Source organism: Sinocyclocheilus rhinocerous, unplaced genomic scaffold, assembly GCF_001515625.1.
Source record: "Sinocyclocheilus rhinocerous isolate Xijiao unplaced genomic scaffold, SAMN03320098_v1.1 scaffold92, whole genome shotgun sequence".
NCBI classification, from domain to species: domain Eukaryota; kingdom Metazoa; phylum Chordata; class Actinopteri; order Cypriniformes; family Cyprinidae; genus Sinocyclocheilus; species Sinocyclocheilus rhinocerous.
This window is the reverse complement of record NW_015655569.1, coordinates 366,071-380,910: the sequence shown is the minus strand read 5'-3', so window position 1 is coordinate 380,910 and position 14,840 is coordinate 366,071. Positions and strand designations below refer to the sequence as shown.

The following is a 14,840-nucleotide window of genomic DNA, read 5'->3' as shown; positions in this document are numbered from 1 at the left end:
TAATGGTTTCTATTTTAATATACTTTAAAATATAATTTATTTCTGTGATGCAAAGCTGAATTTCCATCAGCCATCACTCCAGTATAAAGTGTCACATGATCCTTCAGAAATCATCCTAATATGTTGATTTTTGGGGGGGAAAAAAACTTTTTTTTTCATTTTAAATACTGTTTTATGCTCTGGCTAGTTTGTTGTATGTTTTGGATGTCACTTCTCAAGCTTTCTTTGGGGTTTTCGTCCAGGTTAAGGAGGAGCTGTTGGTGGAGGCTCTTACCAAGAGGAAAACTGTGACCGTGAACGACAAGCTGATTCTGCCTTACAGCCACAGCGAGGTGCGCTAGAGCCGTCGCTTTCATACGCCGCTGTTAGCAGAGCGCCCAGGTGTTTTGTAGCTAAACGAGTGTCGTTTTGTGCAGGCGATCACCGCACGAGACTCCATGGCCAAGTCACTGTACAGCGCCCTGTTCGACTGGATCGTCCTGCGCATCAATCACGCGCTGCTTAATAAGAAAGACATGGAGGAGTCCGTTTCGGTAAGATGCTTGAAACTGCAACAATCAGAGTCTGCATTAAGGATGTTCAAGGTCTTACAGTCACGTGGTTTCTCCATTATTTCAGTGTTTATCTATTGGTGTGCTTGATATCTTCGGCTTTGAAGACTTTGAGACCAACAGCTTTGAACAATTCTGCATCAACTATGCCAACGAGCAGCTTCAGTATTACTTCAACCAGCACATCTTTAAACTTGAACAGGTTAGTGGGCTGGTTTGCATGGTCGCAACCTTCAAAAGTCTCCATTTTATGGCAGTTTGATCACAATATGTGGTTTGTCCGCCTGCAGGAGGAGTATCAGGCCGAGGGCATCACCTGGCACAACATCGACTACACCGATAACGTGGGCTGTATTCACCTCATCAGCAAGAAGCCCACTGGACTCCTCTATTTACTTGATGAGGAGAGCAAGTAAGAATTGGTTCATTGCTCTCGGAACTCATTTTTTGGAAAGATAAGCACCAATTTTTGTGCTGATGTACATTTCTTTCTTCTGGTGTTTACAAAATGTATTTTGTACTTTAATTCTTATTAAAGTACAAAAGTTATAATAAAAATAATGTACTGTATGTATTACTATAAAATAAATACTATAAAATCAAATCAAAATAATTCCATATAAATTTTTATTATTATATTATATATTAATAATTAATATTTAAATGTATTTAAAACAAAAGACACCTGTTTTGTAGCATGACCCTGCTAATGTAAATTGCCTCCAACAGGATTTCCGTGAGAAGAACACGGATCACATGCGTCCGGATATCGTGGCTCTCTTGCGAAGCAGCGACCGCGCTTATGTCCGGCAGCTGATTGGGATGGACCCGGGGGCGATGTTCCGATGGGGAATCATCCGCGCCACCATCCGCGCATTGGCCGCCTTCAACGAGGCCGGCCGCCGCTGGGCAGCCAAGACTGCGGGTAACCCATGGAGCATTATGCATTACTTTCAGATTAGTCCAAAACTTTGGATTTTCAGAGACTAAGAAGGTGTTATTTATAGCTTGCATGTAAGAAAGCTGCCTGGTGACGCAAACAGTCTTATTTAGAAGGATTTCAGAATGATTCAACTAAGAAGGGATAATAAAAATAAGTGAGTAAGGTTGTTTGCGAGACGTTTTGGGTGGGGTGTTGAAATCACGCTGTCAACGCTGTTTGTTTGTGTGTTGACATACAGGTGTGGTCCGACCGAACTCCAGAGTTCCTCTAGGAGAGCTGCAGAGATCCAACGTTCCCATTGAGAGGATGTACCGGTAAGTTTTGGGCTAGAAAAGAGAGAGAGAGAGGAAGTGTTGTGAGGAACTTGATCTCCTCCTGTCCTTTCGTTGCCTTTGTGTGGCAGGTGATCATGTGACCGTGCTCTCTCCACAAAGGCACATTGCAGGCCGATTTCTCACAGTAATCTCATGCGCTTTGTCCCATTTATGCCAATACAAAATATAACAACAGCATCTATAATGAAAAACATGACCAGGTTATATTTCATCTCAAAATCCAAAGAAAAAAATAGGAAATATCAACATAATAAAATAGCATCATAATAAGTAGACAATGCAAGAAAAATAAACATTTAATTTATTTAAATACCACTATATTAATCATTTCATGTGAATCACAATCAATTGTAGACAATACAACAAATCCAATTTAAAATGAAAATTGGGTGAGATGTGCTTAATTGTCACGAAAATATCATAGTATCATTGTTTCATGGTCTGTAAATTTTATGCAAAATGTAATTTCTAACATTTTTTTATTTTTATTTTGTGGTGACATGACCTGGACATGTCTATGACAGATTAGAAAGAATGATCACGTTAATAAATGTACTTGTTCCTGCAATGTCCCTGTGCTTTTCCTCTGGTGTTTGTCAAGGGTTTCCCCTCAGTTACTGACCTGTGATCAGTTTAACTAAAGTTGAACCCGTACGGTCAATAAAGCTGGTCATAGATCAGCACCTGCTGGTGCCGTTCGCCCTCGAGTGACTGTGTGTGTGTGTGTGTGTGTGGTGTTTATTTTCTACAGCCATGCTCCTATGCTTGATTTCTCCTTTGATCATTCAGAGGAGTGCCCTCTAGAGGCTTTTGAGGACATCTTTGCTAGTTATGAGAGTAAGAAGTAAGTGGACTTGAGCAGAACATTGAGGTCAGACAGGGAGAGCTTGGTGGCTTGGGAAGGCTGGGTTTCCGGTATTCTGAGCAAACTCAAATTCCACATTCAGATGTTCGCAGAATCCAGAATCTAGCGCTTTTCTCTCTTTATGTGATCAAAGGGCAAGCCAGAGTTTGTATTTAACCTGGTTTGTTCAAAGAAATCCGCAATCCACAACATGCACTCATAAATCCCAGTTAGGACCTTGTGAGGTTTATTACCTCTAAGTACTCCCAAGTGGGAAGGAAACCATAAAGAGTCCTTTTATGGAGTTTATTATGGAAGCGAGTTCGCTTCCTGGTTTGTTGACGCGCTATTAGCAGTGCGTTCCCAGCCCCCAGTGCCAATCCTACCTGTTTGACCTCCTGTTGTTCTGATCCGAGTGGTAAGTGAACCAATGCATGAGTCCAGGCCTTTGTTGAGTGGGGTGCCGACCCCCGTTTTAACACCCCGTCAGGTCAAAACCAGAGTAACAACAGCATGGATTCACCACTGAAGCTTGAAGGAATAGTTCACCAAGTTAAAGACCTTTTCGAATTTAACACACTTGCCTGCATTTGTTCATTGTACGTGATTCCTTTTTGTGGTGGAGGGTGTTTCCCTGGCCAAAAGTCGGTTAACAACATTGGTGTTGGGTTCCTGTACTTTCCCTTCCCCGTTCAACTTACCTCACTCCCTCTGTCTCCTCCCCCTACCATTTCACCGGGCTGAATCAGGGACATGCATGCCCAAATCATCAACTCCATTAAGGACTTGCAGTTGGATGGAGAAGATCCACGTAAGCTGCTGCAGTCCTGGGGTCGCCTGCGGTTCCCACGCCACGTCCTCCAGTGAGTTTGACCGCTGACTCCCCTCTGGCTCGGAATGGATGGGTCCACCTTGCTGACCCTTCATGCCTTGACATCATCGGTTGGCATCGAAGCCAATGCTTGAGGCCCTTTGCTAAGCTTAGTTCTGAAACATTCCCTTCTCCCAAACTTTGCCAAATATGCAGTTATTTATCGGCTCGCCCTGTGATGTACTGTTTAACCCCAACCGCCCTTTTAACCCTGCACTAATAATATCCATCTAACAAGTATGCCAATTTATTTTTAGATGGCGCCCCAGTGGTGTATGTTAGAGGAATGCAGAGTTTATGAGCTGAAAGCAGTGTGATCTTCATTAGCGCGTGCGCTCAGAATGGTATCCACATGCTAGCATGCTGCATGAACTTATACGAGACCAACCCATTGAGTCTGTAATGTTTTATGAGCTTCAGAATCATTGCTTATAAAGACCACAGACATCGAATACACTTGAATTACAAACTTGTCCTCTTATAACTGTCGTTCACCCTAAAGTAGGAATGCCGTAGATTAGTTCTGTCAATAAAAATGTCCATCATTCCTCCCTTCCATGATGTTTTTATCTCTCCCGAAACCATCTTCTCTGTTATGGTGTCTACATGCTAGATTTAACCCCAGAGAACTCTGGGAATCCATGCATTTCAATGGGGATGTTAGACAAATGACTGGAAACGAATGTAGCTTTTTCCACACCATTCCTTAAACAAATCTTGTGCGACGTTCTCCGTAAAATGCTTCTCATTGCACAGGTTTCCTTACTCGCGTCGCACAAGCCAAAGCATGACTCACTCTACTAACACGTCGTATCCCTTCGCTTCTTATCTCAACAAACCATCAACCCTCCTCTTCCTCCTTCCCTACAGGAAAAACAAGAACCCCAAGACCAGGCAACTCATTCCCAAGGTAAAGCTCTCGCTTGCTGAAATGATCTAACTGCATATTTAAATTAATGTTGTCTAGAGGTTTGTTTGACTTTCAAGATGCTGCTTACGGTATTGGTAGCATCAGTTTGTTATGTTTAATGTCAACATGGTCAAGATAGTTGGATTATAAGATGCAAATCAACCCTGCCTTTGCAAAAATGTTGGCATGCAAACAGAAAACCATAGCCTACTCTGCAAACTTTTTAAAAACTCAAAGATAGCTTAATTTATAATTCTTGTGTCCTGCTTAGACACTGTGCAATTGTAGGCGGTTTAAGGTTCCAGGCCAAATTTCAGCTTGGTGTGTTAATATAGAATTGCCACCATAAAAGCATGTAACCAGCGTAATTTGACAGTTATTCAGTAATATCTTGGGTAGTAGCGACATTTTAAGTGTGGCAATCCAAAAAAATAAATCACTTACAGCACCTTTAACTTGTTAAGCATTTGCAGCATAGCTGGTACATTTCCATCACCATTGATGAAAGTGTAAAGTTTAGCCACGATTGTTTATGACTTTCCGTTACATGTGCGGTGCTGGGTAAATGTTTTGAAGACTCTACCGCTGTAGCTCTGGCTGGAATGAGATTTTCCATGTCGTCATGTATCCATGGCATTCATATAAGTCTTTCTGTGTGAGAGATTGACTTTCTGTTTTTGTGTGTTTGGGCAGAACCTGTTGGACACTCGGTCACTGAAATTTGTAGTGGGCCTCCATGACCGCACCACCAAGTCTTTACTTCATCTGCACAAGAAGAAACGTCCTCCCAGCATCAGTGCCCAGTTTCAAGTAAAAAAAACTATATTAGATTAGCATGGTTGTTCGTGCCAATTTGGTGGTTCTGACTAAAAACAAATGCTCTGTTCCAGAACCTAGTGAAGGCATTGTAAGGCATCATAATCACTAAGCTGTTCCAAAAGATACATTTAATTTCATATATTTCATCAAGTATATTTCATTCAGTGCTTAAAATTTTTTATACAACTGTTCAGTCTAAATAGAAAAAGATTATTTTAGCCAATATTTGTTCAGTTTTTTTTTTTGCACGCTTAGTTACATGCTGTTAGCTTGACGACATTGCTAAAATCAAACTATTGTGGCATGTGCTCTGCATGAGAAGAGCTATTTGTGCAGCAGAATAGAAGACAGCTGCTTTTATAGGCAGTAGACTGAAAGGAATAACAGAATCTCACTAGGTTTTGGAACAGTTAAAAACTATATTTTAAGCACTAATATTTCAAATGTTAGGATCAGAGAATGCTAAGAATATTGTCCTCCAGTGGATCTAATGGGCCAAAGGCATCATTTGTGGTTTTCAACTTGTCTTCCACTCAATATTATGATCTTTCTCCATATTGCAGACGTCTCTTAGTAAGCTTCTGGAAACGCTGGGGAGGGCGGAACCATTCTTCATCCGATGCCTCCGCTCTAATGCTGAGAAGGTGCAAATGAAATGTCCTTGTTCACCCTATTCAAGTTGATCTTGATTTTAAGTTCATCAATCTTTATTTACTTTTCATGTACATTCCTGGTCTTATTTTGAATGGTTCATCTGTGCACAAAATCTTTTATATATATTTTTTTTTATATATTAATAATTTTTTTTTTTTTTGTATTTTCTCTTTGACATTCAGAAGGAAATGTGTTTTGATGAGGCGCTCATTGTCCAGCAGCTGCGGTACACGGGAATGTTGGAAACAGTGCGCATAAGACGGTCAGGCTATGGAGCCAAATACACCTTTCAGGTAACCCATATATTTGACCTAGTGATTGGAACAAACCTATAAACCTAAAAATTAAACTTGTGTATAACTTTGCTTGTCCGAAAAAACAAAACAAAGCTGGTTTTCTGAATTACAGGAGTTTACTGAGCAGTTTCGTGTGTTGCTACCAAAGAATGCTGTGTCCCTGGAGGACATATCATCTCTATTGCACAGGCTTGGCTTTCACCACACTACCTACCAGATTGGGAAAACCAAGGTCATAGGAACCCTAAAGGGTTTAATTGACAACTTTTCTAGTTTTGGAATTTTAACTTCATGTCTGGCATTGTTTCTTTTCTACAGGTGTATCTCAAAGAACTCGAAAGGCAAAAGCTTCAGGACATCCTCCACAAGGATGTTATGCGCAAAATCATTTTCTTGCAGCATTGGTTTAGAGCTAAAATAGAGAGGATGGAATTTGTTAGAATGAGAGAGGCAGCCATCTTGATCCAGGTATATCAAAATTGGTTTTGTGTTTGGGCAGTATTCTTGCAGTTGTCATGTGTTTGGCCAGTCTGCACTTGTCTGATATTTGATTGGCTTTGTCTGCAGCGCTCATGGCGTAGGTTCCGCAAAGAGAAGTTCTACCAAGCGGTGGTTTTGATCCAATCAGCATGGCGAGGTTCCAAACAGAGAGCTGAATATCAAAAAACACGAGCATCCGTCACAAAGATGCAGGCACTTGCAAGAGGGCATTCGGCTCGCAAACGGTATAGACCTCAGACAAGTCAACACGAATTTGAAATTAAATGTATTTACTTTCTTAATACACAATCTTGGCTTATCGAGCATGATTTAGTAAGTTTTGGATTTGGACTTGTTAGGTACTACTCACTAAAGGAAGAAAAGAGGAAAGAAGAGGAAGCTCGGAGAAGAAAAGCAGAGGAGGCAGAAGAGGCCGCTAGGCGAGCTAAAGAGGCTGAGGAGGCAGCCAGACAACTCCGAGAGGAAGAAGAGGCAGCCAGGCGTGTCAGAGAGGAAGAGGAAGCAGCTAGAAGACAGAAGGAGCAAGAGGAAAGGGCAGCTCGGCTTGCTTTAGAGGAGAAGACGCTACTACAACAACCACCGGCACCAGGCAAGCAGTCTGACGATGTGGAGACACTAGTGCTGGAGCGCAATAAGGCTCCTGTGGATGTTGAGATTGAAAGTAAGGGCAGGACCCAAGTTGATGTCTCAAAAGACCAAAGTCATTCTGAGAAGGTTCCTCAAGTGGAGGCTGGTCCTGACCCTGAGGTTAAAGAACACCAGAAGCAAAAGGAAAATGAATCTTCTGCACATCCCAGAGAGGAAGGTACACAAGCTAAACCCACGTCTCCTGAAATCCCAAGTGGACAAAGCCAAAACAGAGCTCCTCCACTCTCCAAGCTGCCAGTATCCAGAAGTCAAGAGAAACGGGAGCTTAGGAGACAACGGGGCCTAGAGCACAACCAGAGAGAAAGTGAGCGAGCAGCTTCAACCGGAAACGACGATACTTCCTTCAAGAGCAAAACTCTAGAGAGACCAGGGAAAGTAGACAGCAAGTTGAAGGAGCGCTCTGACAGCAAAGAGTTGGATCCGTACACCTTTGTGGCTTGGAAAATAGACAAGGTGAAGAGGGATGCCAAAGATGTCCCACCTGAACTTGTTCGACCTTCCACCTTACCTTTAGATATCCCTACTTCAGGACCTGGAAGAAACGGCTACACAGACCCGTCCATCGCCGCTCAACCTGCTCTTGCCAAAGAAGAGGCCAACAGGAAAAAAGAACCAACAAGAAGCAGCACTCAGCCAGAAAACCTCATGGCAGGACCCTGCAGTCTGGAGGACAGGAACATCAAAACTATCCAGTATGGTTTCTTATCTTCTCCTTCTTGTATATCTTTCTTCATCTCCTTATATGATTCTGACAATATCTTCTATCTGGTTTTCCCAACTTTACCAGGATTTGCGGGATCTCTATGTCACTAGACGATGTGTCCAAAATAGGTTTGGGCGGTTCATCACAGGTAATGTTGACTTGATTTAAGTAGTTAACACAATGGTAAACATGAAGGAATACATTGATTTTTGAGCCTTGAAGTTTATGTTTGACTGGTTAAAGGGGTCATATGACGTTGTTAAAAAGAACATTATTTTGTTTGTTTGGTGTAATGCAATGTTTACGCGGTTTAAGTTTCAAAAAACACATTATTTTCCACATTCTGTACGTTATTGTTGCTCCTCTATGCCCCGCCTTTCTGAAACACGTCGATTTTTTTAAAAAGCTCATTGTTCTGAAAAGCGCGGTGTGCTCTGATTGGCTGGCTATCCAGTGCGTTGTGATTGGCCGATTACCTCAAGCGTGTGACGGAAATGTTACGCCCCTTACCAGGTTCAAGAAACTTTCCACTGTTCTGGAACAGTGTTGTAAATAAAACGTAACCACGGATTTCTAGTTGTATCCTCTTTTGGAAGGCAAAACAAAGTAGTTTGGCTTTCGCAACGAAACAGCGTCTGGTGGCGGCGGCAAAAACAATACTACAGTGAGAATAAAAGTTACGCCTTCTTTCTTTGCGTATACATTTGGGCGGCGTTATGCAAATCTTCCCACACAGTGACGTAGACATGTGGGGGCGTGTTTAAACGAGCCGTTTTAGGAAGGCGTGGCTGAGCCTTTTATAAAGAATATCTCTTTGGGTTTGAGACTTTAATCTTTGCGACTTTACGGATCTTCTGTATGCACGAACAGCTCTTAACACTACAAAGACAAAGGAAAACATGAAAGCGCATCATATGACCCCTTTAAGTTCCACTGTAAGCTTCCCATTTGTATGCAACCAGACAATCTGCTGTTCTCATTACATTTGGTAAATTAGGATTATAATTTAAACAATCGCTTGAGTTGAAGTGATCATGCTTCTTTGGCTGATTCAGGGCAAAGCTCGTCAAAGATGCAGGCCACGGCTCGCCCTTGCACGTATATGTTTGCCCATTAAAAGTGTTGAAATGGAGGATGCAGAGTACTGGACTTATCCTTTGCCCCCCACGAGTCCATTAGAGGTGGTATATTACAGCCTGAAATTAGATGCTGTCCTGGGATCTGTGGTGTGGGGGCTGCTGGTGGATTAACCGCTTGGAATCCTGGTGGATTAACTTGTGCTAAGGAAAAATAAATTATACTGGTGCAGAGTGAAGGCCTTTAGTCTGTTTGTTATCCAGTATGCACAGTTTTCAGACACTTTTGCAAAATTTCATATACTGTGCGGTACTGACCTATTGTCATGCCAACACAGTACAGTAGAGCTTGATCTGATTGGCTAAAACTTCCTTCACTGTGAATTCTGAAAGCTCAATGGCCTTTAAAACTGGACTTACGGGATAACAAACTGAAATCTGAAAATGCAATGTTAGACCATTTCAGACTCTGGTTTATTTCTTTCCAACCATTCTTGACTCTTTTTCCAAGTAAATAATCATCGTACTTTTTAATTACTCCGTTTGGGATAAATAAAGTGAAGCATTTACCCACTTCAGCTTCCTTTAAGGTGTTATCTACACAGGAAGAAGGAACTTTCTCCTTGACAGTGTGACAGGCTACTCATTATGCCATTATCTAATCAGCAGAAACGGTTATGTTACTGTACACTATACTGTGCTGCATAAAACTAAGACATTTGCTGTGCTCATAAATTTTTGTGTAGACACAGTCCAGCACTGAGGTTGGTCCTGAAAGAGCGAAGGTCAGCACATTGAAGGAAAAAGTTCATGACAGCCACAGCCTGCAAGATGTATCACCTGTCCAGCCGTCGACCCCAGAGAGGTACAGTCCCACCTTCCAGTATTACCAGTTTAGCTACCTTCTGGTGTTGTCAAACCGTTGCTTAGCCAAGACAGAACAGATTGTAGAAGAGAGCAGTTTATTCTAAGATCCTCTAGTCTACAGCATCCCTTGAGAATGTTATGTTAAATGCATTGTCTTATGACTTGCATTTTGACCCATTTCTCAATGCAACAATATGTGAAATTGAGCATGGCTACAAATTTACTTTCACATATTTGCGCAGACTGTTTCATGCCTTTGCTTTATCTGCAAGACTGTCTTTCTCAAAAGTAAAGAGCTTTTTGACTCATGCAAAAAATGCACAGTCTTATCTGTATTAGAATGTGGTCACACAGGAAATCTGACTCACTGGTACTCGTGGGAAAATACGGCCCCTGGCTTACCTCAGCAGTGCCGACTCATACGTCTGACTCCTGGCATAGGTTACAGACTCCCTTATATAGATGCAAAGTGTGCGATCTAAATGTTTTGATAGTGAAATCCTTTGCCTAATGGGACCTCCCAGCATGCTGTTAGGATATTATTAATAATAAAATGCAAAACTTGCTACAACTAACTTTATGCAATGGTGCATTTTTGTTCAACAGGACAACAAGGTTTTTCAGAAAGATTCTGAAGAAGCGTCCCCATAAAGAAGCTCAGACCCCGGAAGATGGAGACCTGAGCCTAGCTTCCTTTTTGGATCAAAAAGAAGGTACATTCTGCAAAGACAGCATCCGATTCTTTTAGATCGTCATACTTTTCCTCCATTTATTGTTTTTTTTGTGTTTTTTGATAGCAACTTCTCCATCACGCTCGCACAATTCAAAGCCTCATGCGAGTCGACCCGTTCGGACGGCCAGCATCATGATCAGTCACTCAACAACTCGGGCCTCTGAGCAGTGCAACTCGCTGAACCGTGTGATCACCAATGCGAATGAGCTACGCCACCTTGACGAATTCCTGGGCAATCAGGTCTAAAGAATAGATAGGACTGCAAGATGTTTAACTTTTTTGAGTTGATTGTGTGGTTATGCATAGTTGCAGTGAATGATTGAAGAGTGTTAAGTCGTGTTTATAATGTATACAATTTCTGACAAGCTTTGCATTCTCTCAGACTTCTTTCTCTTGTGTGGTGTAGGTGAATGATCTGCGCTCAAGGGGAAAGCAGCTTTCAGGAACAGAACACATCTTCATTACTGCCACTATGCAGTTCAGAGAAAACATCAAGGGGATGTACTCATTCTCTGTGAGTAGAGCTAATACAACACTCCCTAAAACTACAACCCAAACACTACAGTATAGACCAACTATGCCATGTCCTATCTGTGATGCCATGACACGAATTTGTTGGTTTGCTAGGTCAAGATGTATTATGGGCATTAAAAGAAACTTGTAGTTCATGTTATTCATTTCTTCTTCTTCACCAACAGAACCCACAAATTGGGTATAAGGCTTTGATGAAGAGCTACCACAATAAAGTGATCAGTCTAGCTGGAGAAAAGCAGAAAGGTGAGGTACCACTGGTGGTCAATCTCTTCCAGTCAGTTCTGGACGGTTTCATTAGAGCGGAGATCAAAAAAGAAGAGGCCGAACCAGCCAAGGTGAAAGTTCATGCATGGCCTGTTACCCTCTAGACTTTCATTATCTGATTTAAATGGTAGTTGTTATTTATCATTTGAATGCTTGTTATCCTTTTGACTTACCTTGGAAAAACTCTGTCTCAGCCCCCCAAAGGTCGTAAGATGAGAAGGAAGGATAAGGGCGTAAGTATCCTTTCATATTGACTCTGCTTTGTGAATTGTGAAGAAATCTAAGCATTTTGTCTGAATTTAGTTGGAGAATCCATTGGACCATGTGTTTACGCACTACCAAGTCAACATCATGCAGTCTTGTGATCAGTGCACCTCCTACATCTGGGGTATGGAGAAGGCCTACATGTGCAGTTGTGAGTATCTCTGATACGTGCCCTATGGATTTGACTTAATTCAGGCTGAGAACATTGTATGATAAGTCATTTCTGTTTCAGATTGCAAAATGGTTTGCCATAAGAAGTGCATTTGTAAAATCGTCATAGACTGCTCTACTTTCTGCTCTAAGAAGGTAAGAATCCAATCTTCTAAGCATTTTGGAGAAGCAGTCATTTCGAAATCTTGTCCAATTGGTCGACCTTTGTGTGCTGTGGGTCTAGTGTGATGATGAGCCAGGATCACAACACTTTGGTGTTCGTGTGTGCCACCTGGTCAACAACAAGACCCCTGTGCCAATTGTTCTGGAGATAATGCTGGAACACGTGGAAATGAATGGCCTGTACACAGAGGGCATTTACAGGAAGTCCGGCTCAGCCAATCGCATGAAGGAGCTACACCAGCTGTTGGAAGCAGGTGAGCTATCATGGATATTACCAGAACTCAATGGCACATTGGGAAGACGACCTCTCTGTAGTCTTACAGAGTCATATTTGGGACTTTTTTGTAGCTTATCCTGCCCACTCTGATAACTCTGTTAAATAACCCTGTTTAATGACTGCATGTTTGTTTAGGCCCAGAGAATGTTTGTCTTGAGGATTACCCCATCCATGCCGTCACTGGCCTGGTCAAACAGTGGCTAAGGGAGTTGCCTGAACCTCTCATGACCTTCACGCACTACAACGACTTCCTCCGTGCAATAGGTTGGTCCCCACAACACCCTTCTGCTGTCCTTTTGGTAGCCCTTAGACATGCTGTAACTCTTTTGTTGTCTTTCATAGAACTGCCTGAGAAGCAAGAGCAATTGCAAGCCATTTACAAAGTTTTGGAACAGCTTCCAGCGGCCAACTTCAACACCTTGGAGAGACTCGTTTTCCATCTTGTCCGGTACAGATGAGTACATGCAGTCCGTAACAAATGCTGTTAGTGCAAAACCATGTAGCCGTCAAGTTAACCATCTGGTGTCATTTCAGGGTTGCAAAGGAGGAGAAGAGCAATCGGATGACGCCAAACTCTCTGGCCATTGTTTTTGCCCCCTGCATTCTCCGTTGTCCGGACAGCGCCGACCCGCTCATGAGCATGAAAGACATCGCCAAAACCACCATGTAAGGGCTTCATATCCACACTGCAAGTTGTGAGTGTTGTTAAGAACAATGTGTTGTTTTAAAGTGAATGAAGTCTCAAGACTGAAACTTTACTTTGCTCAGTTGTGTGGAGATGCTACTTAACGAACAAATCCGGAGATACAATGAGAGAATGGAGGAGATCGAGCAGCTGGAATACGCTGAGGCACTGGCTGTCAGTCAACTCAAGCTAAAAAGACAAAACACGGTACACTCAACCTACCTTGACCTACCTGTCCTTTAGCAGAAAGTCTTCTAGCATTGCCGTATCATTATTTGAAAGTGGTTTGTTTCCAGATGCCTGTGAAAAATGTCCATATTTTGCCCCCTGAACAATCAACAGTCCGCAACTTTCCACAAGGCACCTACAGAGAGTAATTTTCGCTACACTTTTTTTGCTTCTCGTTTTTATGTCTCTGTAGTGCTGGCATTTACCTCTCAGATTTATCACTCCTTACAAAGAAGTGGCGGTACGTATGTCCCTGTGGTATTGTGAACCCCAGTAGTTTGGCATGTTCATGCATGCAGTGTACAAGTCATGCCTTACTAATACTAACTCAAACCAGTGCATGTGTTAGTGTTATTTTAGATCTGTAGACATTTAGACCTGTAGACAAGGGTGTCGGGTGGATGTCGGTGTAGATGTGTGCTGGTTTTGGGTGGTCATTGCAGTGAATGGCATGAATTTCAAAGCTACGCAAAGTAAATGGCTGAATATTGAACAATAGGGGCATTCTGTGATGTTTTTTTGTTTGTATGAACACAGACTATAATGCAGAAAGATAAGCAGTCAGGTTTGACTGTTAACCTTTGTATTTGATTTCTACAAACCTTTGAAACTCATGCCATGGCAACTTACAGACTTTAATTGTGTTTAGTTCCGCAATGAAATATAACATCCATCCAAGTGGTTGAAATTCTTTCCCAGTAGACCTTTTCTCTTCCTCCAGACTTGACTCACCTTTGAAACATCTCTAGCACTCCTCAGTTTCACTCCACAAGGGATCGTTGTGCCACACTTGAAGAATTACAACTTCCCCCTTTTTACTTCATAGACTAACCACACGGGGGCAGACTTGAGTCCAATGAAAATGTTCAGTACTGTAGTCCCTTCACTGAAGAACCTCCTGTCTTTCTGTGCTTCCTTTTTTGTGGCAACACGGGAAAAAGCTTGGATCTCTCGATCTCCTCTTGAGTTGAAGTTTGTATCTGTTTGGACTCTAGGTTCGGGAGAAGCCAGCTTCCGACCTTTGTGCTGTACCTGAGAATGAGCCCCTGGATTCAGATACAGAAGCTGAGCGAAGCCTGATGGAGCGGATCGAGTCCATCAAGCAAGAAAAGTATGTAAATGTAGAAGAAATCTCACAAGTAGTCTTGCATGACTCTTGAACGCCTTTTTCTGGTTTATGTTCCAGAGAGGACCTTGCCTGCAGGCTACCTGAACTAGAACAGCCCGGTTCTGACCAGGAGAACCTGGACTCGGAGGCATCTGTCAGCTCTGAGAGCCTTTTGGACGAGCGAGCGGTCTGTTCAGACACGGAAGGTCAGTATTAAGGTACGGACTCCCTTTGTTTTGGACCAGTCCTTTGTTTTTCCTCTGCAGTAGTCACCCATGTGTGGGTCCTGTCCTTGTTGTGTGTGGTGCAGGTCTGGACGGGATGCTCCTGGCGCATTTAAAGAGGGTGGCGGTGCCATCCGCTCTGTAGCAGGTTGTGATCTCATCTAACCCAAGT

At 42.5% G+C, this 14,840-nt stretch overlaps 1 protein-coding gene across 1 annotated transcript in view; it reads left to right on the top strand.

The window, feature by feature from the left end:
* LOC107718479 (unconventional myosin-IXb-like) overlaps window positions 1-14,840 on the top strand; it is a 64,180-nt gene that overhangs the window by 46,724 nt on the left and 2,616 nt on the right. Inside the window, 34 exon segments of the mRNA XM_016525568.1 lie at window positions 243-332; window positions 417-533; window positions 619-753; window positions 842-1,048; window positions 1,233-1,476; window positions 1,733-1,808; window positions 2,581-2,673; window positions 3,423-3,536; window positions 4,415-4,454; window positions 5,148-5,264; window positions 5,837-5,917; window positions 6,110-6,220; window positions 6,336-6,455; window positions 6,542-6,691; window positions 6,791-6,948; window positions 7,063-8,064; window positions 8,160-8,223; window positions 9,131-9,256; window positions 9,898-10,016; window positions 10,625-10,731; window positions 10,816-10,991; window positions 11,158-11,265; window positions 11,450-11,620; window positions 11,744-11,782; window positions 11,853-11,964; window positions 12,046-12,119; window positions 12,208-12,400; window positions 12,559-12,687; window positions 12,766-12,871; window positions 12,958-13,089; window positions 13,192-13,315; window positions 13,530-13,577; window positions 14,332-14,447; window positions 14,523-14,650. Of these exon segments, the coding sequence (XP_016381054.1) occupies window positions 243-332; window positions 417-533; window positions 619-753; window positions 842-1,048; window positions 1,233-1,476; window positions 1,733-1,808; window positions 2,581-2,673; window positions 3,423-3,536; window positions 4,415-4,454; window positions 5,148-5,264; window positions 5,837-5,917; window positions 6,110-6,220; window positions 6,336-6,455; window positions 6,542-6,691; window positions 6,791-6,948; window positions 7,063-8,064; window positions 8,160-8,223; window positions 9,131-9,256; window positions 9,898-10,016; window positions 10,625-10,731; window positions 10,816-10,991; window positions 11,158-11,265; window positions 11,450-11,620; window positions 11,744-11,782; window positions 11,853-11,964; window positions 12,046-12,119; window positions 12,208-12,400; window positions 12,559-12,687; window positions 12,766-12,871; window positions 12,958-13,089; window positions 13,192-13,315; window positions 13,530-13,577; window positions 14,332-14,447; window positions 14,523-14,650 (4,927 nt within the window).